The sequence below is a fragment of the Diadema antillarum genome, unplaced genomic scaffold (genome assembly GCF_040938485.1).
Source record: "Diadema antillarum isolate AM-2024a unplaced genomic scaffold, OU_Dant_1.0 scf00000077, whole genome shotgun sequence".
Lineage (NCBI taxonomy): Eukaryota > Metazoa > Echinodermata > Echinoidea > Diadematoida > Diadematidae > Diadema > Diadema antillarum.
The window spans coordinates 1-26,845 of NW_027270966.1; the positions used below are offsets into that span (position 1 = coordinate 1).

The window sequence follows — 26,845 nt, forward strand, 5'->3', positions numbered from 1 at the left end:
CCAAATTAAGAATATTTACAAATCTTCTTTTCTAAAACCAGTGGTGATAAAGCGAAGGTAATGCCAGGAGTAAGTAAAATGTGCATTGATGACTGTAGTTCATTGCAGATCCTGAGGTGCAAGCTTTTGCACAAACTCTCGTGTAAGGAGCTGTACTGTCCACACAACTTGCACACAGAATTTCCTGTGGTTGTGGATGCGCGTGGTCTGTATATCTTGAAATTATCAAATTACAAAGGAAACAAATACTTGATGTCAGTGTAATATATTTGCTGTCTGAAGGTGATACTTTTGTATGCCTTTGTATGACTCGAGATGGAGGGTACTTGATCTGCATTACAACAAAACAATTAATAAACAACAAAACAAGTAAATTAACCATCCAAATGATACTGACTGAAAAATTTTGTGCTTTGCTTTCCATTTCAATTCAATTCAATTCACTTTATTGATAATCATAAAAATGGAAATATATACAGAGTAAAATGTGTGGGGGAGTTCACAAAGAAAGCCAAAGGCTTGAGACAAGTGATCCCCTTTGCGAGAGTTGGATACATAAGAATATACATACAAATGCAGATTCAGAGTTACATTCAGATTACTTAATGACAGTTACAGATAACATAGACAAATAAGATGAAATAAAAGACATATGCTACTACATTACACAAATAAAACAAACAGACAGAACAAGACTAACAAAGATGGACTGATACAATTCAATAGGCATTTAAAAGATATTGTTTATATCTAGACTTAAAAGCACTTTGAGTGGATACATTCTTAAAAATTGAATCCAAGTCATTCCAAAACTTAGCACCGTTATGTAAAATAGAATTTTTTTGCTTTATGCTCAAGCGACAAAATGGCAACACGATGTTATTTTTATTTCGAATTTCAATGCTATGTGATGCACAATTCAGTGTAAAAGAACCATAAAAAATGTCAGGTAAAATTGCATTCGAGCATTTATACATAAAAAGACCAAGTTTTACTAAGACACTGTCAGACAGAGTGAGAGTATTCAATTTTTTGAAAAGTGGAGCGGTGTGGTCAAGAGAGTTGGCATTTGAACAAATTCGAATTGCTTTTTTCTGTAAAACTAATAAACGACACAAATTAGTTAAGCTGGTTCCAGACCATACAAGACTACAATAATCAATATGAGCCCAGTGAACAATTGCATAATTTCAGAACACTTTATTTTAAGTCCTGACCTCTGTTGTACCTATACAATTATCATCCATCTGGTTCTGCTCTCAAATAATTTTCCGTTTGTTTAAATTAGATGCTATTCCGGAAGATAGAATCTTTGTCGAGAGGGTCACAGCAACCACAATTACAGTCATTTACGCAACTGTTGATGAACCCGGATTCTTCGAGTACATCTACCCAGCAGGCACTCCAAGACCAACTGCAAGTGTACCTAAGCTTGCCACAGACCGATACATTGTGACAACTTTCGATAATCTCGTTTCTGGACGGCTCTACACAATTGATGTGGATGACTTTAGTAGCACTCTTGCCAGAACTGTCAATGTTCGCACAAGTAAGATTGATACTGTATTTGCATGCCATATTTTAAAGGGATGTTATAGTTTTTGATTGAAATGGGCCGGGCTTCAGGTTTCCAACCTTTTGGCGAGATAGTGGGAATCCTTGTATGGAATATGAAAGAGCATACATTTCTAAAAGGAATTTAAAGTTTATTTGATAAAAATTGGTTTGGAAATAGCTGAGATATCTAAAAACAAAAAGATGTCAAAATAAAAGTTGGGACCCACCTTTTATTTTGATAGCTATCACTTTGTTCTACTTTGTTTTGTAATTAACATAATTACAATTATGTGTAATGTGTAAACGTTAATACAATTTACATATTTATATATTCAATTCTTTCATTAAAAATTTGGTATAGCTTTGATGTCTATATGTACTTTTGGAATTGTTGAGTGCAAAGTGCATTACTTCACTCACCCTTTCATTCATTCAGTCATTCAAACTAGACCAAGGACCATAGTCTAAAAACATCTACAAGCTTAAGAATGTATTGATAGTTTGACAAAAATCTGCCTAGTTGTCATTATGGATAGGACATTTATGCAAATGAATCATATTGGTGTTCAGAATAATGACTGAGCCAAAATTTGTGGGAAAGATTAACCCTTTGAGGATGGGCTGATTTTGCTACACCACGCATTTCCCACAGACACTTTCCCGAGTGTTCTCGGGACTCGTCCTCAACGGGTTAAGTATAGATCAAAACATGTTGTAGAGAGTAAACCATTTTAGCTTCAATTCTCGTCACCAGATCTGTACATTGGTACTACAGTATAGTCTGTGCAATAATGTAGCTCACTCTAATATAGTTCTAATTTAAACAGAAGAAACTTGGATGGTTAATGTGGAATGAAATTGCTATAATTGACGCATACTTTTACTCTACTGAAAGGTCCAAATGCACCAGTCGACATCAGTGGACAGACAACATCTACCACGCTGACAGTTACATGGAGTGCAGCAGTTGGTGATGTAGACTTCTATGAAGTAGAGTACTCCCCACCCGATGGAAGTACCCCTCAGCTGTCCAGAGTAGAGGCTACAGCCACACTGACCTTCACCATAGTCACACTGCTTCCAGGGAGGGAGTATGCAGTGTCCATCAGGACGGTCACAGGCCAAGATGGTGTAGCCAGCAGGAGCGAACCATTGGAGGGGACATTCCAGACAAGTATGTCTATCACTTTGTATTATTACCTCTGCCTAGGGAGGAGGTTGTATATGTTTTCATCAGCATGGGTTTGTTTGTTTGTCCTTGTGCAAATAACTCAAAAAGTTGCAAACGGGTTTGGATGAAACTTACAGGAAAGGTTGAGAATGACACAAGTAACAGATGATTAAGTTTTGGGAGTGTTCAGGGAATTTTTGTGGATTTTATGAAGGATTTTCAATATATTTCCAGGAGTTCAAGCTGCGCATTTTTGAGGTTTTCATGTTCTAGTTTCCGCTAGGGCGAGGTGCGCCACACAGCTGGAAGTTGATAACATAACAAAAGGCTTCTATATAGGGAAATTGGGCGACTTTCAGCATGCATACAACATGTGCTTACTGGTGGAAATCACTGATAAGGAAGAACAAGATTAGTGATGGAATTGATTAGATTAGGGTTAGGTTTAGGGTTACAGTTTGGGTTAGGGTTAGGATTAGGTTCAGGATTGGGATTAGGATTTGGGTTAGGGTTAGGGTCAGGGTCAGGGGAGAGTCCGGGGTAATTGCCCAGAGGGTATAATTGCCCTAGACCTGCAATGGTGTATTATTGAACAGCCAGTAACAACGGTAGCCTATGGGGAATTAATTGGCTTATATACTGTGAAACATGATATATTCGCGGCATGAAATTTTCGCAAACTGCCACTAGCATTCAGTGCGTATAGTATATAGACAACTTTCGCGTGCATTTTGATTTCGCGAATCTTGGCACTCGCAAAATTTGTTTTACGGTATTTTGTTCAATACATTCTCGTATTGCACAGTAGAAATTGAGCGGACAACGATATGCGTTTTTAGTGCGCTACTAAAGCATCGTATATAGATGACAATATCATTTGTCAATACAAGATATATGATGTATGATATTTTGAAGTTCATGCTGTTGTATGATCGTGTATGTGTATCCCACAATGCAGTGCCTGCCTCTCCCGGTGAGATCATCATCCGTGAGATTGGAAACACGTCCATCGAGTATACCTTTGGGGAGGTTGCAGACACAAACACATACATCATTCAGTTAACAGGCGGACCTCTTCCCCAGGCGAAGGCGCATACTTCAGCTGACGTCATCGACACGTTCACTGGACTGATTCCTGGGCAGCTGTATACTATGACTCTCAGCGCTGATGGCATGGAGATATCGTCTCAGATGATCAGAACAGGTAGTTCACTGTGCTGTAGAGGACCCTGTCCTATTTCAACTTACAGTGTACATAAATTACTCCCAGTCATATCTGCAGTAATGAGATGTCATGGACAGGCATGGGGAATTACTGTCATGATTCCACAGTTGTAATTTGGTTTTATTGTAAGTTTTTTTTTTTTTTTTGGGGGGGGGGAGGGGTGGAGTGGGCAAAGGGGGTGTGTTATGTTACTAAACTTTGGAAATGTTCCTACAGAATATACACTGTAATGCTGCTTTTTGTAGTAGTCCTTAAAAGATGTTTATATTTCCCCGTCTTACCAGGGTGCCTTTATACTGTTCCTGCCAGAATTTATGATTTTTTATTTATTCTTATTTATTTCTCGGGGGGGGGGGGGGGGGGGTATGGTTAGATAGATTGTTTCTTTTTTTTCAATCTTATCCACCAAACTTACAGCTAAATTGCTTTAAAAAAAGAACACAAAAGAAACACATACAAGAACTTGTTGCCTTATAAAAAAATAGAGAGACAAAAAGACATTTGTCATCCTTTCTTTACTTGGGGGAGGGGGGAGGGATGGGAATTCAAGTCCGTATCAACCCTACGTCTGCGATCCAGCCAGAGCCATTCTCCATTACTTTGTTTGGCACAGGTCAGAAGGCCTTATTTGCATATGATGCAATGTTTGGTACCCTTAGGTAGCAAATGAAAATTCGCCAGTTTGTTGAATTATTATTATTTTTTTTTAGTGCTGAAAATGAAATGTGTGAAAATCATTTTTAGTGTCATAATGCACAAAAATGTTTTCTTGTTTGAGATTATGCAACAGATGTATAGTTGTATCACCGGTCTCTTTTGTAAGCACACACACAGCCAAAGAGTCTTGATGGCAGTTGACCGTTACTAATGAGCATATGTGACCCGCTACAATAAAAGGATCTGAAAGTTGGGGGAATACAATTTTCTCTATATGGCATGACATTATTCCCCATACTCTTCTACTTTAATTTTATATGTAGCACAACTCATAAAAATACTTGGCTGCAGAAATATCGATGATCTTATTAGTGCATGTCAAGTGGTTGAGGAATTCAGAGTTTCGAGAAAAATGCCTTCTAAGTTTTCCTTCCGACGCTATCATGATCAAGGGGAGGTGAGACAGTTTTCATTGCTTGACAATAGAAGGCATGCTCCTAGCGACCACCACGATGTTCATACAAGCTTAGCGCCAGCTGTCAACGCACGACCGAGCAATAATCAGGATGCCACGCACTGACCAATAAGATTACTCCCTCGTTGCGGTGGGCGGAGTCTAGCTGCGGCGCTAAATCCAAATCTTCGGACACGTTTTTGTTACGTTGAAAGTCGGAAAATCATAGCCCAGAAAAATGCTGATTTCTCGTCTTTCCTTTGATCATTTAATTAGCTTCGAAATTTCGGCAGATGATAGACAAAACATTAGACCACAAAATTATGCCTAAAACAGAAATCCGATTGTTTTGACCAATTTTGATGATGTGACTTCAAACTCGATTTTCTCGGGTCAACCGTCAGCGACTTTAGGATCCTTTTGTTGTAGCAGGTCATACACTTTGATGCAAATATTCACTGACATGTGCCCGATGGGCGCTATTCGTAGGCCTCAAATGTACCTCACGTAAACCATAGCCTTTTATCGCCTCTCGCCACCTCACAATTTCTGCAGAATTTCTTCAGGACAAAATGAGAATAGATAAAGTTTATTAATGAGATTCTACCCATTTGTCCAAAATGCCTACCCGATCATACGGTGTAAAAATAACATGCACAAAAACTGTTTGTCCGCTTTGGATGTCAATTACACTGTAGCTGTACTACTCCTACTCCTACTACTACTACTACTTCTACTTCTGCTACTTCTATTTCTACTGCTACTATTACTACTACACTACTACTACTGCTATTACTACTACTACTACTACTACTACTACTACTACTACTACTTCTACTTCTGCTATTACTGCTACTACTACTACTACTTCTACTACTCCAACTACTACTACTACTACTACTACTACTACTACTACGACTACTACTACTACTACTACGCTGCTACTACCACTACTACTACTACTACTACTACTACTACTACTACTACTGATACTACTATTATTATGCTGCTGCTGCTACTACTACTACTACTACACTACTTCTGCACGTACTACTTTTACGTCTGCTACTACAGCTGCTGTATAGTAAACTATTGTTATTAACTTTACCTCTACTACTCTATCCATCACAGAGATCTTGTCCTACGAGTTTGAGGATCTTCTTCCAGACGTGAATTACTCTGTGGAGGTCCGGAGCTTTGCTGCACCTGCAGGGGGTGGACAGATTTCCTTCGGCAGTGCTATCGGGGTTATTGACTCAACAGGTGTGGAGTGGATTCAGCTCACTTTCTTTCAAAAGAGCATTTTTTCTCTCTCTCTCTCAATCTCTCCAATAAAAAATAGTAGTAATTGTATCAAAGTATTACAGAGGAGAGCAGAATTAAGGGATTCCCATTAAAGGAAACAGAAGAGAAATGAAATTGCACAATTCTTTTTTTTTCATATGAACTTGAACAAACTTTTGATAATGCATGTGTTAAATAATGCTATCCTCATCTCAGAGCCATTCCCAGCTGACCGTCTTGTAGTGACTGACTTCAATGAGACTTCTGTCATGGTAACATGGAGGAAAGAAGAGGGCGTCGATTATTTCGCCCTGTTTCGTGAAGTGGGCAGAGTGAGTGGTGAAGACGTTGGTGGTCTGGTCTCGTCATCGTCAAGCATCAGCACCATCCTGTCATTCACATACGTCAATTTGGTGCCGGGGAGAAACTACGAGTTCAGGGTCAGGAGGAATGATGTGGACCAAACAGTCATTTCGACTACTTTCAGAACATGTGAGTTGAGACAAGATTACATGTAGGTGTAGCAATTGATACAACTCTCCGGCTTAACTTTTTATCAGGATTGGCTTTTTTGGCTGTGGATGCTGCCCCTCTGGAAATCTGCGTCATCAGTGGGGCAGTCACAATATTTGGCCCATACGACACGTGCATCGTAATTTTCAAGATATTGTCTTGAAATATCAATTTCTTATCTTAATCAATCAATTTATAAAAGCAAATTCAGCTCAAGATCTTCTATTAGCCTGTTAAACACCTATTAAAAGCATTAAGAGTCTACTTTATGGTTTGTATATTTGTTTTACATATTCAACAATTGTACATTATAAAAACTTCCAAAGGTAATTTCAATTTTTATGTATTATATTGTTTTTGGATTTTGTTTAGGTGTATTTCTTCAATTTTGACAGTTTTTTTAAATATTTTTTCATTGGAAATTGTCACTGACCACTTTCTTACCATAATTTGCGTAAAATTAAATAAATCAATCAAACTGGATTTTTTTAGTTTTGTGACAGAGCATTGAAATGTACATAAAATCACAAAATCGTGCCCATGTGAGGTGACATGCAGTACAGAAATGGGCGTGGCTTTGTAATAGTATGCGTGAATGTCTCATATTTGTTCTCAAAAGTTGTGCGAGACTTGAAAAAAAAAATTTAAACCTCATGACAAGGTCTTGCCAATGACTGTGTGAAATGTTGATGCCCCCCTCCCCCCACCAACCGCCCTTGCGAAATGGTGAGTTAATAAAAGATAGAGAAGTTGCCAGGAAGCATGTGTATAACATTCATGATTGTGCAAATGGGTAGATATGTTTGGAGCAAATGGTTTGTAGTAACTGTGAAATTCACACACACACACACACACACACACACACACATGCACGACAATCAACAATATTGTGTTTCAAACCATACGGTGAATAAAGACTACCATTGATATGCATGTCATTGTTGTTTCAGTGCCCACTGCACCATTAGCCATTTCAGCTGATCCACTGAATGCAGAGGTTATTGAACTCTCCTGGGTGGCTGCACTGAATGATTTTGAGCGCTACGAGATCACCTACTATGAGACAAGTTCTTCTGGCGTCGCCGATGCCAGCAGTGTGGTGGTTGTACTGGGAGATGTCCTCACTTACCAGGTAGATGGCCTCACGGCAGACACTGAGTACACCTTGGAAGTGAGAACCGTCAGCGGCAGTGGGGAGTCCGAGCAGAAGAGTGCTCCACGATCCACTACAGCAACCACAGGTAGCATGACCAAGAGTATTTAAAGGACAAGTCTACCTTCATATAAATGTGGATTGAGTGAAGGCAACAATATTAGTAAGACACATCAGTGAAAGTTTGGGGGAAATCGGACCATCCATTCAAAAGTTATGAATTTTTTGAGTATCTGTGCAGTCACTGCTGGATGAGGAGACTACCAGTGTATGATGTCGCATGCGTACAACGGTATAAGGAAAATAAAAAGAGAATTTCACAAAACTTTACTTTTTGAATAAAGTGCACATTCCTTCGACTTGCAACTGAGGTATGTAAGGGTAATGTTCTTCCCCCTGCCTTCTGAAAGAGAGAAGTCAAGTGTTCTTTTGGTATGCGAGAAAAGTGAAAATATGTTGAATTTTCTTTATTCTTTCTTTATTGTTGTACACATGTGACATCACAAGCTAAAGTAATCTTCTCATCTAGCCTTGAGTGAGCAGAAACTTCAAAAATGCATAACTTTTGAACAAATTGCCCGATCTTCCTCAAACTCTCACTGATGTGCTATATTAATATTGCTGCATTCACTCAACCCACATGTCTATGAAAGTGAACTTGTCCTTTAACTCCTCTGCTAGGATCTTTTGACCGTGTGTACTACAACACTATTGGCTTTTCTATGCCAATTGTTACAGGAGAGAAAGGCCAATTCAAAGTCATGAAACTCTTTTATTGAGTCGTTTGTATTACGATTTATTGACAAATTGCCTTACAATGTACATTGATGTAAAATGATGAGTTGATAAAAGATAGTAAGTGAAGTTGCCGCAAGCGTGCTTAACACTTGTAGATGTGGAAGTGGATGAGTATACGTAGTCCTAGCTGCATGCTATAAGGATTACAGCCAGCACTGGCTGTTAGGTGGAAGTTTGGTGGTCTAGCGGATAAGATGCCTGATGTCCAGAGATGAAGAGGTTGTTAGTTCAAATCCCGCCCGAGTTTGTATGCATGTAATTTCTTTTGTCATGGCTACATCTAAAACACTGATCACATGACTACATGTATAAAACATGAATTTGTCAATTCATTATTGTAGCAATGACAAGCAGATGTGTTTTTTTTTTTCATCCCATTTGCAGCATGAGAATCACTAATAATTGTATAAAATGAATATATATATATATATATAATATCTATGTAAATATGTATATATATATAATTTTTTTTTTGTACAGCAAAAGCTAAAATTTGCATCTGAAGATTAGAGAAGGAAAATAAAGAAAGAGAATGTCCTACCTGTAATCAGTTCATGAAAACATTATTATATAGATTTAGTAGTTTTAATCACTCTTATCCAACCAATGGCTAATGGAATTATAATGAGGAGAGAAACTTGTTGAGCAAGAGCCTACATGTAAGAAATGCACTGCCACTAAGAACCGAGTTCACAATTAGTTTTCATTGTGTCTCCTAGTCAAAAAGACATTTCACATATCTTGAAAGGCACCCAACATGTTTGGACGTAATAGTGCTCAAATTGCAGCTCACATTGTATGATTGTGATTCTCATTCATCTCTATTTCTCTGTGCTGTAGGTCCAATCATCATGGAAGTCCAATTTGCTCTTGAGAATATCATCGTAATCAGGGTCAGGCTCACTGGTGCATTTGATGGGTTTGGCTACAGCTACCGCCAGCTTCCTGCGGGTTCAGCATCTGCTTCTAATATTCCAGTACCAGATAGTGATTTGATCACCATACCCAACCTCGTGCCAGGAGCCCTATATGAAATCACTCTATCAACGCGGAACGGCTTAGTGTACACAGTGGCTGGAAGTATTGAAGTCAGGACTAGTAAGTTTAAAGTCATGAAGTCATGTCTGCGTACTTCTCAAAACAAGACCCATCGTTCAGATCCTTTTGATATGCAGGTTTACATGGTTTTTCAGTTCCTTAACCCGTTGAGGACAAGTCCCGAGTATACTCGGTCAAGTGTCTACGGGAATTGCGTGTTGTAGCAAAATCAGCCTGTCCTCAACGGGTTAGATGTACAATAGTATGAATATTTTCCAATAGCTTTTAGGATGATAACGATGACTAATTTTAAATGTATCAAATTTATTCAACGATTATCAGGAGTGACTGACTTTGTACATCCTAATTGAATGTCTTAATTATAAATGATACATTGATTTGTAATTAAATGATTATGGTTGTCCATACATCCCTTGACTAGGCTGTTCATGTTCAAAGCAAATCCTTCGGACTGTTATGATTCAAAAGTTGAAGTCGAATTCGTTTAACATTATCTTTGCTGCAAATACCATAGATATGCATAATGCATGACCATTGACATCATGTCATTATTTGTATGTATTTATTATTCGATGAGTTGGGTTTATAACAAAGGCAGTATTTCAAGTAAAAGTTTAACATTCATTGTATTGCAGCTGCTCAAAAAGCATCCCTCAAGAGCGCTGTGATATGCATGTAGTAATTCAAATACATTTATGGTACAGACAGTAGGCAAAACCTAAAGAAGAGAGTTAAATCCAGACAATTTGTGTGTGCACTTAATATCCAAAATATTGTTTGTATTAAGGATTATGTAACCTTGTCAATCTTAATTGTTACAGCACTCATTTGAATGGTATGTTGTGGAATGGAAGTAAAATGTTCATTGACAGATGTATGGTTAATGTACCATCAGTTGTTAGTCTAAAGTCAAGGTGAATTCTCAGAGGAACCATTTATGGTGGTCCCGTATAATTTTTTTTTTTTGTATTAGTTTTTGTTCAAATTTTGTGTGCTGTTGCTTTTTATACAATGAGGAATTGTTGCTTTTCTGACCATGTTACATTGTAAATCTGATTTCCATATGAACTTAAATCATGATATAATTTGCAACATCCTAATGTTTACAGGCCCTTCCGCCCCGACTGGGGTTTCTGTTACCAACGTTGAGGCTACATCCCTTCTGGTTCAGTGGACTGGTCCCTCTGCAGAAGATGTGGAGTTTGCAAGTTTCCAACTCACCTATGAACCTGATGATGGTGCTGTTGACTCACCATTGACTCTTGATACAACAGTCAGATCTGTAGCCCTGACTGGGCTTGAGCCTGCCACTGAATATACCATCACCTTGATAACTGTGTCTGGAGAGGGTAGAAATGAGGAGCTTAGTTCAGAATCCACCCAAACAGTTACTACAGGTATGTCAGTCAAAGTTACAGTTAAAACTGAAGTTAGATATATGTAATGGTAAACTAAAACTTGTCTGAATTGGTGTTGAACATTTGTATGATCTCTGTACAATATATTAACCTATGGAATTTTCAGCTGTCAAGTCTATAGCCTTCATCAGTGGACTGACCCTTCTTCACCTTGATCACATGATGGTCGATAAGTGGGTCGTAGACTAGTCACCTTGATCACATGATGGTTGATAAGTGGGTTGTAGACTAGTCATGTTGATCACATGATGGTTGATAAGTGGGTTGTAGACTAGTCATGTTAATCACATGATGGTTGATAAGTGAGTCATAGACTAGTCGTGTTGATCACGTGATGGTCGATAAGTGGGTCGTAAACTAGTTATGTTTATCACATGATGGTTGATATAGTGTAGGTCAGAGACTTTAAGAAAATTGTAGACCCCCTTCCCCTCATTTTAAGAGAAGGTTTTGTTTTCGGGTCGTCCGTCCGTCCGTCCGTCCCATTTTGTTTTTGTCGATATCTCAAGAACCGTGTGGTGGTTTTACATCAAACTTGGTATGAGGGTATATCCTGGGGGGTATAATACTTTGTTTGGATTTTAGGGTCATGGGGTCAAAGGTCAAAGGTCACAGGTTATTTTGTGAAAAAATAACTTTTGGTACAGTATTTTACATACTATGAGACATGAACATTTAACTTGGTGTGAGGGTAGAGTATGACAAGACAAATATTCACTGGTATTTTGGGGTCAAAGGTCAAAGGTCACAAAGGTCCTTATGATATAACAAAAATAAGATATTTTTATAATATTACAGATGTTAGACCCGTAAACTTCAGTGTAAAGCCACTGATTAACATCGTGTTTGATCGATTTAAAAAATTCTAAAACTGAGCTGCCTGACCAGTCTGATTATGTTCAGATGGATGACAAAACTTTTTCTCCATACCTTGAAAATTACTCAATGCATAAACGTATGAATGGGTCAAAGTCAAGGTAAAGTCCTCAAATTCTAAATACATGCTCTCCTATTAATTAAACAATTAAACCTAGGTCAAGGAAGGTGAACATTCAACACATTTGTGACAAACTTGTCATTTTAATATTTTGCCAATTTTGTGAAAATGTAATCACACATTGTCCACATGTACTATCTAGACCTATTAGGAGAATTATGCATCTTAGCGGAGGCATACCAGTCGCCATAGCAACATTTTTAAGGTTCTGATGTAAATTACTTCTTTGGACTCCCCTTTGGAAATATTGAGGTTCTGTGTACAGATCGAGCCACAACCTTTAGTAGTGCATGTGGTGCTTGAAAATGTATATATTTGCTTCCATTGCTTTATTTGGGCTCCAGTTATTGTTCCCACTGTATTTTTTTTTTCTCTACAGCTGCCGGCACACCTGGAGGTATCAATGTTAAGGAAGTCACAAACACATCGATCCGAATCACCATCAATCAGGTGCAAGGTGTGTCTACTTACATACCATCAATCACTCCTAACGATGGAACATCAATGGTCCTCGGTCAGCGGGAATTCTTGTTTGAGGGTCTAGAACCCGGCCAGCTGTACACTTTTGAGGTCACTTGGCCTGGGCAGTCAGGAACACCACCGGGTGGTCAGCAGTACACTGGTATGTTCTTGTTCCTTCTGTCTTCTGGGAAGGTGTACATATGTATAGAGGTAGATACAAAATTATTGCTGTGAATTATGCAAGAGTCAAAATGGCATGTAGCGAACAGTGGCCTCATATGCATCCAGAGCCAAATGCTGTTCTTTCCCCCGTGCATTTTGTGGCATTGCTTAGATTAATCCAGCTGAATCAGTTGCAAGATGAAATATCAAATAAGATGAAGGATGTTGAAAATTAAGTTCCTTTTACTTGAAATACATGAGAAATTCATAGTTATACTACAAATTTGTGTTTTACCAGATCTTTTGCAAGGTTGTGCTGTAAATCTCATGAATGCAACCTGCATTACAATATGTCCACATGTCCACCACACAGTCCTTGCTTTCTGCAATGGAGAAATTGATGGCTCCACAGGCAGTGTGAGAAGTTGCTCCTCTTATGAAGCTCAAAGCAGTTATTATCTGTTGTACTGTCTGTAGTTGTGCCAGGACGTACATATATTACGTCCATGTAATTTAGGGATATTTATAGTTAAAGTGATTATAGTGTAATGACTTAGGTCATATTTTTCTGCGGTATCTGCATGCGTGTTAATGCTCTGATTTTAATAATAAAACAAGGAAGTTTTGAGAGATTGAAAAGACGGTTATTCTTTAAAGAGGATTTTGTGACAGCGCTTTGATTGTGCCAACCATTTTTCCTTAGATTTTTGCTTTGGGAATAATGACTTCTTTGCATGAGTGTTAGTTGAATTTGCCTAAAATCACGCATGTATCCTCCCCTTGTCTCCACAGTGCCTAATCCCCCAGAGGACCCGACGATCACACGTACGGCAGCCTTTGAATTGGACCTGATGTGGAGCCCGCCCTCTATTGGAGGATATGACTCGTTCATCTTAAGCTACAATCAGATCGGCTTTGAGGAAACCACGGAAGTGCCTGTCGCAAGCAGCGATCCCCAAGTCTTTACTCTGACTGACCTTATGCCAAGGACATCTTACCAATTGTCTGTGGTGACGGTTCGCGGCACTTCTGTCAGTGGCCCTGTGGAGACTTCCGGCACCACCGGTATGTTGAAAGACAGATGGGGTGGGGGCTCCATCCCCCCTTCCCCCCCCCCCCCCCCCCACACACACACACACACATGAACACAGATACATAAGCACACTTTTGACTCTTACACTAAAATACATAATTTGTAGGTCACTACCCCAGGACTTCCGAGGGTTCCACCCAAGATTCTTCCAATCAAAGGGGATGGATAAAAGAGCATCGACTTTTGACTAAAAGTTAAAAAAGGAATTAGATAAGAAAAGGGATAGGAAACAAATTTGTTGTTGACTGCCAAACATGGGACACAATATGCTAATTGTGAATATGAGTGATCAAGTATCAAAATCAGAAATAGTGAGAAAACAAACAGAGAGAGAGAGAGAGAGAGAAAGGGAAAAGATTTTGAGGTGCTACAAGCTGCATATGCAGGGGAACTTAAGTATTATCATGTATATAGCTGTATATGTCAACTTTACAGATCTTTGCATATATTGCTGAAGTTGAAATGAGTGAAAGGTTAAAAAAAACACAATAGCTTCTTCTCTTGATGAATATGACAAACTGAACATTACCCTAACCTCTTACTGCCACTTGAAAATTAGAAATTATGGTACGAACAGCAGAAAGATATCCTTAACAGCTTTTGTATCACATGCCAGTTTAATTGTGTCTCTTAGAACTTGATATACATATATATGTGTGTATATATATATATATGTATGTATATAATTGTTGTTTTTTTGGTGTGTGTGTTTGTGTGTGTGTGTGTGTTGGTGTGGTGTTATTGTCAATGCACTACCTGGGGACCGTTTCATGAAACTTTTTGTCAGTGATTTACACTGACAATTGTTAAAAGCTACTGAAATCCTTGCATCTGAATGGCTGATAGCAAATATGTCGGTGAAAACCTCCGACGAACTCATTGATGAAACACCCCCCCTGGTCAAACAAGAGATTATGACTGACAGACTCATCATCCATGTGTCGAATTGGTTCGTGGATTCATCAGACACAAAACACATGACATTTGTTCTTTTTTTTTTCTTCTTCCAAGGCCGGGCTCCGGAGGGATTCCCAGCACTCACCAATCGCACAACCAGCACCATCTCAATCAGCTGGGGTGTGTCAACAGAGCCCGAGTCAACGGGATACCTCTTACGGATTGGGCCTGTCGGTGGTAGCACCCCTACTATTCTGTCGCAACCCCTAAGTACAAGCAGCTATGACTTTGTCAACCTGGCCTCTGGCACAACTTACATCATTACGCTGGAAATAGTTGGCCTCGGAACATCAGAAGACTTGGAAGTCACCACCCGTAAGTCAGCACAAAGTCAATTTAAAATCACACCAATACTTCCACCATGATATGCTCACACATACAAGATAGCAAAGTTGTGATTAGTAATTCCTTTTATGTTAGAAGAAGTAGGGTTTTTATTATATTGCTGAATATGAGCTGTTTTTGTCATTATTAAAGAATATTTTGATACCATGATTCATGATAGCGTATTGATGGTATCGTGTTATTCATAGACACCAGTATAACACCAGTATGATTGCGGTCCTTTAGAAGTGTCAGTGATCTTTTTTTTATCTGTAAAACCTGGTTGCGGCATACAATATTAACATGAATATTTTTGTCTTCGCTGTCTTGCTGTAGTTCCACAGGCACCAGGCATGATCCAAATACTGGACACCACCCAGACGAGAATCTCATTTGTATGGGGTGCTGCAGGAGGCAACTTTGACTACTATGCCGTCTACCTTTACCCGCAAGGAGCAGTTCGGACTCTACTGCAGCAGGTTCCACGAGGGGAGGATCTGTCCATCTCCAGAAATTATCTGTCTCCAGGCACTACATACAACATTCAAATTCATACTGTTGCAGATGAAACATTTAGTGCTGTCAGTGAAACAACTGCTTCCACAGGTAAGGGATGTACTGAAGTGATGCTGTTTTCATCTGTATGATGGATATTGACATTACAAAGCTGTTTGTTTGAGTCTCCTCATGTTAGTGAAGGCACAATTTTTTGTTCATTCAGCCATATTTAGACCACCAGGACATAACAGTATAATCAAAGCAAATTATCAAAAAGTTGAAAAGGACAAGCCCAAAACCCTGCATGTATATTATGTGGAATATTCATATTCTGAGAACATTTTAAATCACTGTGAGTTCTTCAGTTTGTCGAGGTGGTTCTTTGGGACGTTACTTTCACACACACACACACACACACACACACACACACACACACACACACACACACACACACACACACTAAGTCCGCCACCACCGCCACTATGAATATTCAAGCAGGCAAGTTCTTTCACACACACAAACTTCTACTCAGTTCTTTCTCCAGATATCAAAGAAGAAAAGTTGTAGATATGCTTTCATCATCTTGAGCATATTAGAATTTTTTGCAAGATTTAAGTAATTTTTTGATCTGATGTGGTCATAAACTGAATAATCTATTGACATGTGTTTATCTAAGCACAGACATTAAGTGAATACATCAAATATCTTTAGAAACTACTTTAGCAATTTGTAGATTTCAGTTTTCAGCAAGGGATGTTAACTGAAGCATAATATGCTTGTCTTTCTATTCTTCTCTCTCTGATTTGCATCCGTGCCATTATGTGATTTATGGTTGAAGATGCGGTAGAGATGCTACATTTCATATTGCTGAAAATTTAACCTCTGAAACGTAAGATCAAAAATTGTACTCTTAACACCAAGTCTCATGATCATTATCCTCAGTATAATCTATAGACCAAGTACTCATCTTTAACAATTCAAAGAACATTTTGAAATTTGATGTTTCTTGCTATCTTATGATATTAATGAATCTCTTGCATAGATATGATAGCAACAAAGATCTATTAAGTGTGCAAGGGGAGACAAAGGGTGCGTTTATAAGATTTTTTTTTTTTCTGGCAGTGTTTTGAAACACTGATTCTGGCCAAACAGTGTTTCTAGCAAGAAAAAAATCTTACAAACGCTAGCCATAACTTGAAACAGTGTTTTGAAACACTGTTTTGAAACGCACAAAATAGTACGTTTCAAAACAGTGTTTCTCTACAAACAGTGTTTTGAAAATCTTTTAAACGCAACAGTGATCTCAAACACTGACGTCACAATGCCTTGCTGAGGAACAAACTGCGGAGAATGAGCTGCGCAATGGCACAGTCTGAGCAAGAGCCCCAACATGCTCAGGGAAAAAATCTTATAAACGCTGTCCTGACAAAACCATGTTTCAAATCAGTGTTCCGAATCAGTGTTTCAAAACAGTGATTCTCGGCACGCAAAATCTTATAAACGCGGCCAAAGATCATCATGAATGCAAAGGTGACAAACATTCTGATGTACATCACAAAGAAGTTACGTAGGATTATATAACTTTTTGACCTGTCAGTAGGATCATTCCATCATATATGTGTTTAAATGTTTTGTTTTATTTTAACTTCTCCTCAACAGATGTATGAGAATCAATCAAGCTCAGTGATAAGATCATTTAATGACATTGGCATTCCATTGTCTTCAAAGAGAATATCATCTGAGCAACAACCTGAAACAATAGCAACTGTGAGAAAAATTGCAATGGCCATTTGAAAGTCAGGACAGCAAGGTAATCAGTATCAACTTTTGAGCAAATGGAAATATGTGAAAGTAGTAAATGGAGATACATTTTTTTTTTTTTTTTTTCAGTGTGATTGAGTTATTCTTAATATGATTAGGTGACATCATTCCATGGTTGTCTCATTAAAAATCAAAACACAGATCAGGAGACAATCACCTTCACAAAGCTCAGCGACACTCGGTTGTCCCTGACGTGGGCGATTGCACCGAATACGACAAATTACCTCCTCCAGTATACCCCATCAGACGGCACACCCGTCTCCCCCGTGGCAACTTTGCAGAACAGCCTCATCCTGAGCGATCTCACACCTGGGCAGATCTACGAATTTGTGCTCTTCTTGGGCACACCAGAAACGAGCCTCTTCGAAACTGCAGCTGCCACTTATGTTCTTGGTGAGATCTCTTTCTGGCCAGGCATTCTGTATGGAAATTAGTATGTAATATATGTGATCATATTACAGAATGATGAATCTGTATAATGAAAATTGTTGAAATTGTAAAAAATTACACTGTATAATGCCATAGGTATATATAATGTTTAATGAAATTGCTGAAATTTATGTAGTTTTGAAACAGTGCCATATAGAGAATAAATCAGGTCAAATCAAATCAAATCAAATCTATACTGTCCTCCAAAAGCCTGTTGTCACTTCATGATTAATATAAATCTATATGTACGTTTGTTTGTTTTATATGTAGCAGAAGTTTTTTACTTGCAAAAAGTGCAGTGAGTTTTTGGATTTTTCCCCTTTCATTTTATTTCTTTGTCATGGCATTACATGTATTGTTGTTTATTTCCAACATCTTTAATTTCTGCAGACCCACTAAGCCCAATGGTGAACATAACTGCACTCTCGCCGACAAGCGTTGAAATTGGAATCACGCCGCCTGCGCAGGGTGTCCTTGAGAACTACGCTCTGCGCATCGCACCTCGGCAGACCGGCCTTGGGGTCGGCGCGGATGGAACGGGCAACTTTGTCATCGAGAGGGAGGCGTGTCCGGAAGTTACCATCTCTGACTTGGTGCCAGGAGGAACGTACGATGTTGAAGTGACGGCCAATACCGGGGAGAGCTCAAGTCCACTCGTCACGGACACCGTCTCCCTGAGTAAGCCACAGATGACCTTTGCAATGACCTCAGGTCAACTCTTCAGATCCAGATCTTAATCTTGGAAGGATTATGTGTGGATAACTTGCAGCAATTTACTGTGAAACCAAAAATATTTGCGCACGCGAAACTTAAGCAGATCTTTACAGGGAGTCAAAATTTGCCACTTAATAGTAAAATGCTAGCAAAAATGTTTACACATATGCATTGAATGCTAGTGGCAATTTGCCAGAGTTTCATGCTGTGAAAAAGGCCATTGGTTCCTATTCGTGAAAGTTTCATACCGCGAACATTTTGGTTTGGCAAAAAGGGTTCAATTTACTCAAGGTGATTTGAAATATGCTTGAGAAGGTTATAAAAGTTACAGCAGTGGCCACTTTCATGGATGCAAGTGTCTTTGGAGGATGTTTGATATGCACTGTGCTGTGGGATTTCAAAATACAATTTGCTCTAAGTTAAGCAATGAGACATAACTGTTTACAGGATTACCCACTGTCACATGGGCGGACTTAAATAATACTCAATCACACTCGTGCCATTCACTTTAATGTACAATTTAATAAACCATTTGTAGAATATTTACAAGACTGAAATCAAGGAGTTGTGACCAACATAAAATGCAAAATCAAAATTCTGAGTGAGATAAATTAAATTACAATACTCTTATATTCGACAACCATGTGAACGGGACCCTGTCTTGGTCCGGTTCCACCTGTACTTTTGGCTTGACACTTCTTCAGAATAATTATAACAGCTTCACTATTAATTCGTTATCCCTGACAATACACTATCTGCTATCAAGCGCAACACTATATGGTTCACACCACCGTAGTGCTGATCCTGAGATGACCAGCCTGCACGCACGACGGTTTACCGCGGTTATAACACTTGCCTTCAATTACACTGCTTCCGTTCACATCCGGGTTCTGTGTTAACCCGCAACTATCATGGAGTGTATAAATACCAACATTCGAATTATGTGCACATCATATTCATCCTTTTACCAATTTAACATGACCTTCACCTCTCTACTTCGGCGACACTTCCTCGTCATAACCAATCATATCAACAGGGTGTCATGCACCCGCCAGGTTCATCGCTCACCTGCGTTGTCCACAGAGTCACCTTAATTGTCAAACTATTCGCTTCCCGAACATAACTGATTCGTGGGTGGAGCGTCCTTGTATGCGAGGTTGCTGTTCCAGCTCCAAAGTCTCGCGAGGGACCCGCGTTCCGTATTCATTGGCGTCAAAAGTTCTCCCTAGCGAGGGGCGGGCACAGTCGCTCTGCTGCGAATGCGTCGGCCTGGGAGTAGATTCGACCTCGGCCTCGGCGCCATCTACAAAATTATTTAAATGCAACATATACCAATGGGGTGTGTTCTAACCACACACACAAAAACATTATCAGCTTAAAATCCTGACATCACAGTGAAAATTTGAGAACTGCATTATTATCCAATTAACATACAAAATTCACATAATGAAATGTTTCAAACATTGGAAATATAACAGTGCATAGCTTATCAAACATCACCGCATCGTTTTCAAAAACTGTACACCATTATAATATACTTTATCATTTATTCACGGGGTTCTCCGGGGCTATATGTGGTGCCCTGAAACACATTCACATCCTTTTACACGACAAAGCAGAAATCAAATCGCAATTTAACTTACCAATGACCGGTGTAATATAACCAAAATGCCTCTTCTTCTTGGCTACTGGAAGGCTGCAAAGGCTGTTGGAATACGCCTTCTGGCAGCAAACAAAATCTGAACTCAAATCAGCCAGTATACAGGCTGACGGTAAGGTGGACGGATGGCTCCTGGCCGCAAACGAAATTGGGCTTAGACACAAAATTATCTTGCCAACTGGCGCCTGGGTGTGGCAGGTTGGTTTTCTGCCATCACGGAGCTAACTCAATGTTCTCTCGGTGAAATCAAAATGGTGTCTGCCACGAAAAGATCCAACTCTACGGTTAAATTGCTACTCGACTACGACACTCCTTTTCGAGGCATTTGGAATATTTGATACAACTAAAAGGACTTGAACGAAAACACCTATTCCGCACTCTCCCGGAACTGGAGCTATTTCCTGTCTTTTCTTTCTACATTAATTGACATGCAAAAATAAATGAACTCCTCTCGGTCATCGATGGCGCGACTTGTAAAACATTTACACCTGTCCTAGCACTTTCTCTCTCTCACTCTCGCTTTCTCTCTCGCTCACTCACTCGCACTTTTTGTCTCCTTACCCTATTCCCTTATCCCTACCCGTAAACATGTTTGTCTAGTTGAATGACCGATAGGTGTTGTACATGAAACAACCTGGAAATGCATTTTCAATGTGACATTTCACTCCCCCTTTCGAAAAATGCATTTCATAATTAAAAGAAATTACTTATAACACTATCTTTCTCCCTACAGCCGGCTTAGTAGGTCTGCGCCAACATTCTCGCTGCCGCGGATAGCTTCCACCCGGAATCTGTAGGGTTGCAAAGCCAGAATCCAACGCATTAGCCTCCCATTTGCAGGGCTAGCCTTGTTCATGTACACTAGTGGGTGGTGGTCGGTTTCTAGCACAAATTGTCTGCCGTACAAGTATGGTTCGAACTTCTTTACTGCCCAAACTACAGCTAAGCACTCACGTTCTATGGTTGAGTATGCTTGTTCTCGTCGAAGCAGTTTTCGGCTCGCGTAGGAGACTGGAAATCGTTCGTCTTGGTGTGTTTGGAGGAGGACTGCTCCTAGTCCAACGTTGGAGGCGTCTGTCCTGAGGATGAAGTCCTGTGACAAATCTGGCAAATGAAGGATAGGGGGGTTAGAAAGTTTTTCCTTCAGTGTTGTGAAGGCCTGCTCTTGGCTCGTTTCCCATTTTACCTTGTTTGGTTCAGCATTTCTGGTCCTGTCTGTGAGTGGTGCGGCGACGGCGGCGTAGTTCGGGATGAACTTCCGGTAGTAGTTCGCCATACCTAGGAAGGATCTGAGCTCTCGTTTGGTCTGAGGCTGACTTACCTCTTGGATGGCTTTGAGTTTTTCAGGGCGGGGTCTTACCTGTCCGTGTTCGATCACATGTCCTAGGAATTCGACGCTTGTCTGTCCGATGAAGCACTTACTTGGTCTAGCAGTGAGCTTTGCGGCTCGTAGTCGTCTGAAGAGTTCTGTGAGTGTACGTAGGTGTTCTTCCCACGTGGTTGAATAGATGAGGATGTCATCGATGTAGGTCACCGTTCCTCCGAGTCGGTCTAGCAGTCTCCTCATCAGTCGACTGAAGGAGGCGGGAGCGTTCACTAAGCCGAAGGGCATCATTGTGAACTGAAAGAGACCATCGGGGGTAAGAAAAGCGGTTAGTGGTTTGGATTCGGCTGCCATGGGTACCTGCCAGTATCCTTTGCTGAGATCTATTTTGGTGAAGAACTGTGCATGGGCGACTTTTGTGAAGAGTTCATCTTGATCTGGTATGGGTTCAGCATCAAATACAGTCACTTTATTGAGTTTTCTGAAGTCTACACAAAACCGGTTGCTGCCATCGGGCTTTTTAACCAGTACTATGGGGGAGGCAATGGGGCTTTCTGATGGCTCAATTACTCCGAGCGATAGCATGGTTTTTACCTCTTCTCTGACTGTGTCTCTAAGAGAGTGGGGAATGGGATATGGTTTACTCTTCAGGTGTTCATTTCCTTTGAGTTTGATGTGGTGTTCGCCTAACGTGGTTCGACCGGGAAGATCAGACAGGACGTCTTTGTACTCGTTGAGGAGTTCGTTGACCTGTTCTTTCTGTGGGAAGGAAAGTGCTGAGTTAATTGAGACATCGTCAAGTGACTCTTTCGCCTGAAATGGGAAAGGCTGTAGGAGAGATGTGTTAGTTAGTGGTTGCTGCGTTTCTTCCTCGTCATCATTTTGCTCTTCGCATTCGATCACGGCGGTACAAGCAGCTTCGGCATCTGAAATAGAGGGAACATCATTTCTAGCGTGATACTTTTTCAGAAGATTGATGTGGAACACCTTTGGTTTCCCGTTGAGGTCGATCCTGTAGTCCATGGAGCTGATTTTGGAGATCACGTCAAAGGGGCCCTTCCATTGTAGAAGGAGCTTATTCCTGTCAGTTGGTAGGAGTAGGAGTACCTTGTCTCCGACTTGTAGCTCCCTGTGTTTTGCCTTCTGATTGTAGTATTTTGCATACCTGTTTGCTGATTTCTGAAGTTGAGTGTGGGCGTTGCGGCATGTCTCGTCGATCCTGTTTCGGAGATCAAGTACATAGTGGTAAGTAGACTTGGTCTCACCTGTTTCGGCTTCTCCTGTCCAGAGTTCTCTCAGGATGTCGAGGGGTCCGCGTACCTTCCGGCCGTAAAGAAGCTCGAACGGGGAGAACCCCATGCTCTCTTGTGGTGCTTCTCTCACTGCAAATAGAAGGGGAGTAATGTACCTGTCCCAGTCTTTTGGGTTTTCAGCGCACATACGTTTCAACATTTGTTTTAGAGTGCCATTGAAGCGCTCAACTAGTCCATTCGCGGCAGGGTGATACGGGGATGTAGTGAAGTGTTTGATGGAGAGTAATTTGCTTACCTCTTTCATGAGATCAGATGTGAACTGAGTCCCTTGATCGGTCAGCATTTCCTTGGGGATTCCGACTCTGGTGAAGATGCTCACTAGGGCTTCTGCAACTCTTTCTGTCTCGATGCTTGGGAGTGGGATTGCCTCGGGGTACCTAGTAGCAACATCAATAACGGTAAGTATGTACCTATTTTTCTGGTCAGTCATTGGGTGTATTGGTCCAACTATGTCTACAGCAATGCGTTCGAAGGGGACTTCGATGAGCGGCATTTTTCCGAGTGGGACCTTGGTTACACGACCTTTTGATAGTGTACGTTGGCAGACGTCACACGATCTACAGTACCTGGTAATGTCAGAGTTCATACCGGGCCAAAAGAAATTGGTAAGTATCTTTTCTGTTGTCTTTTTGGTACCTTGATGCCCTCCGAGTATATTTTCATGGGCTGTTTGCATAACCTGTTTGCGGTATTGTTTTGGTACTACCACTTGTGTGATTGTTGTGTCGGGGTCCATTTGGGGAGAGTGGAATGAGCGATACAGCATTCCGTCTTTGTAAAAGAAGGAAGAGAGACCGTTATTGCGACTTACCTTCTCTGAACGAGTATCGGCGAGTTCTCGCGGGCGGTGTAATGTTTCATCCTTCTGTTGTGCCTCTTTGAGAGCTGTTGGAGTCACGATGTCTTCCATTGGGTGTGGGGTTTTGAGAGGCCGAAATGGCTTACCGTCTCGTTGAGCCTGGGCTCTCGTCTGTACGGCGCCGACAGGCATTGGTGTAGCCGTCCAGTCAGGATCTGGGTTGTCTGGTTCTCTCACTCCGGGTAGGTTACCTAAAATCAGGTCATAGAGTGGAGTTTTCATGCACAATGCGTTAACTTTCCCTACGTAGAAGGGAGTGTCAACATCTATTCTAGCGACGGGGAGAGTTTTCACTGTGCCGTCAATCAGCACGCAAGTACTTTCTTCACCTGTCATTTGGGTTGGCTGGACAAGATCTTGTTTAATGACAGCTCCGCTGCAGCCGCTGTCTCTGAGAAGAGAAATTTGATTGTTATTGACTAGTCCGTTAGTAACTGGCATTTGTCTGACCACATGTTCTTTGGTGCATGCTGCACTCATCAACGGCAAGGAGTGTCCACATTTGAATTGGATATGATCTGTGGTGGATTCTAGTTTGGGGGCATTGAGTGGCATCCGAACCATCATACAAGAAGCCTCAATTTTGACCTTTGTGTTAGTGCAAGCTGGACATTGACAGGGAGTATGTGGATTTGGTTCTACCTGATCGGGTTCCGATGAAGCCAGGTTGTGTTCCGAGATAGGGGGGTTTCCTTGCTCTGGATCCTGGGCAAGGACTAGACCTGCCGATTTCATGGGGGAGAAAGGACAATAATTAGCAATGTGACCTGGTCTGTGGCATATGAAACACGTTCTGCCTCTGTTTCCCTGTTTTGTACAATCACGGGCAAGGTGACCGTGTTGGTGGCAGTTGTAACATTTGGGTTGAGATGGGGGCCTATTTCCTGAAATGTTATTTGGAGGGATTTTACCTTCAGGTCTGGTGTTGCTCCGTGGCATCTGTCCCACGTGTGTCTGGATGTTCCTTTGTGCCGGTGGGGGTGGTTTGAAGGTGCCTCCTCTGGCGTCTAAGTACTGCTCAGCTAGTTTCACCACGTCCTTCGAAGTCTCGGGCTGCCGTTCCTTCAGGAAGATGGCCAGCTCTCGATGACACCCACTGATGAGCTGCTCCCGGAGGAGTAGATCTGCCAGCTCCTCGAAGGTGTGCTCTATACCAGAGAGGCTTACCCACCTGTTCAAGTAGTTCTCTAGTCGGTTTGCATACTGGGATGCCGTTTCTCCTGTTGTCGGTTTGCCTGAAAAAAACTTGGAGCGAAATCCTTCTGCAGTGAGCTGAAAGGATTTCAAGAGTGCATGTTTCAAAGTGTCATAATCATTGGATTCCGCACTTGACAATCTAGAGTGGACATCAAGAGCCTTACCTGTAAGCAGTGTGCTTAAGTTGAGTGCCCAGTCTGTAGTTGGCCAGTTTTGATTTTTGGCATATCGTTCGAACCGCTGTAGATAGGCATCTATGTTATCTTTGTCTTCCTGAAATAGAGGCAATTTTGGAGATCGAGCTTTGCACCCATTAGAACTTGATTCGCTTTTGGTTTGCTTTTCACGCGCTATCGCCAATTGTAGCTCGGCTGTTTCTCTTTCCTGTCGCCTTAACTCTAACATGTCCGCTCTTTCCTCTCTGAGTCTCTTTTGCTCGTCTGTAACAAACTGCCTAAGCTCCTCTCCACTGAATCCGAACTTTTCTCCAATTTCAGTTAACTTAGCTAGCTCCATTCTGAATTACCTGAGCACTTATAATACAAAATGTATTCAGATCAGTTCAGATCATGTACACAATGAATATACAACGGTGCACCTATAGATAGTACATACATACAAATGTAGAGGAAACAAAAAAAATCACAAGTTTTCCTCAACCCTTTTCTTTACACTTTTTTCTCCGTTTATATACCCATGTGACTTCGAATGGCACGAGTTATACTCCCGGACAAGCCCCCAGAAAATGTCACATGGGCGGACTTAAATAATACTCAATCACACTCGTGCCATTCACTTTAATGTACAATTTAATAAACCATTTGTAGAATATTTACAAGACTGAAATCAAGGAGTTGTGACCAACATAAAATGCAAAATCAAAATTCTGAGTGAGATAAATTAAATTACAATACTCTTATATTCGACAACCATGTGAACGGGACCCTGTCTTGGTCCGGTTCCACCTGTACTTTTGGCTTGACACTTCTTCAGAATAATTATAACAGCTTCACTATTAATTCGTTATCCCTGACAATACACTATCTGCTATCAAGCGCAACACTATATGGTTCACACCACCGTAGTGCTGATCCTGAGATGACCAGCCTGCACGCACGACGGTTTACCGCGGTTATAACACTTGCCTTCAATTACACTGCTTCCGTTCACATCCGGGTTCTGTGTTAACCCGCAACTATCATGGAGTGTATAAATACCAACATTCGAATTATGTGCACATCATATTCATCCTTTTACCAATTTAACATGACCTTCACCTCTCTACTTCGGCGACACTTCCTCGTCATAACCAATCATATCAACAGGGTGTCATGCACCCGCCAGGTTCATCGCTCACCTGCGTTGTCCACAGAGTCACCTTAATTGTCAAACTATTCGCTTCCCGAACATAACTGATTCGTGGGTGGAGCGTCCTTGTATGCGAGGTTGCTGTTCCAGCTCCAAAGTCTCGCGAGGGACCCGCGTTCCGTATTCATTGGCGTCAAAAGTTCTCCCTAGCGAGGGGCGGGCACAGTCGCTCTGCTGCGAATGCGTCGGCCTGGGAGTAGATTCGACCTCGGCCTCGGCGCCATCTACAAAATTATTTAAATGCAACATATACCAATGGGGTGTGTTCTAACCACACACACAAAAACATTATCAGCTTAAAATCCTGACATCACAGTGAAAATTTGAGAACTGCATTATTATCCAATTAACATACAAAATTCACATAATGAAATGTTT

General features: G+C 40.8%; 2 protein-coding genes across 2 annotated transcripts; one reads left to right on the plus strand and one right to left on the minus strand.

The window, feature by feature from the left end:
- Nucleotides 1-1,288: 1,288 nt before the first annotated feature.
- On the plus strand, nucleotides 1,289-18,769 carry LOC139717549 (receptor-type tyrosine-protein phosphatase beta-like; the record flags this gene model as incomplete). The annotated part of the gene is made up of 14 exons (XM_071629058.1): nucleotides 1,289-1,549; nucleotides 2,453-2,731; nucleotides 3,687-3,932; nucleotides 6,196-6,327; nucleotides 6,565-6,840; nucleotides 7,812-8,102; nucleotides 9,653-9,910; nucleotides 10,981-11,268; nucleotides 12,666-12,908; nucleotides 13,703-13,975; nucleotides 15,015-15,275; nucleotides 15,621-15,890; nucleotides 17,745-17,996; nucleotides 18,423-18,769. Coding segments are annotated over 14 exons (3,677 nt in total), but the record flags the coding sequence as incomplete, so codon positions are not given.
- A 4,475-nt stretch (nucleotides 18,770-23,244) lies between these two features.
- Nucleotides 23,245-25,615, minus strand: LOC139717575 (uncharacterized). Its single transcript, XM_071629082.1, has 2 exons — nucleotides 23,855-25,615; nucleotides 23,245-23,420 (listed from the first exon to the last, which is right to left on the minus strand). Exons 1-2 carry the CDS (start codon nucleotides 25,613-25,615, stop codon nucleotides 23,292-23,294), a joined length of 1,890 nt encoding a protein of 629 aa, XP_071485183.1. The 3' UTR covers nucleotides 23,245-23,291.
- Nucleotides 25,616-26,845: the final 1,230 nt, after the last annotated feature.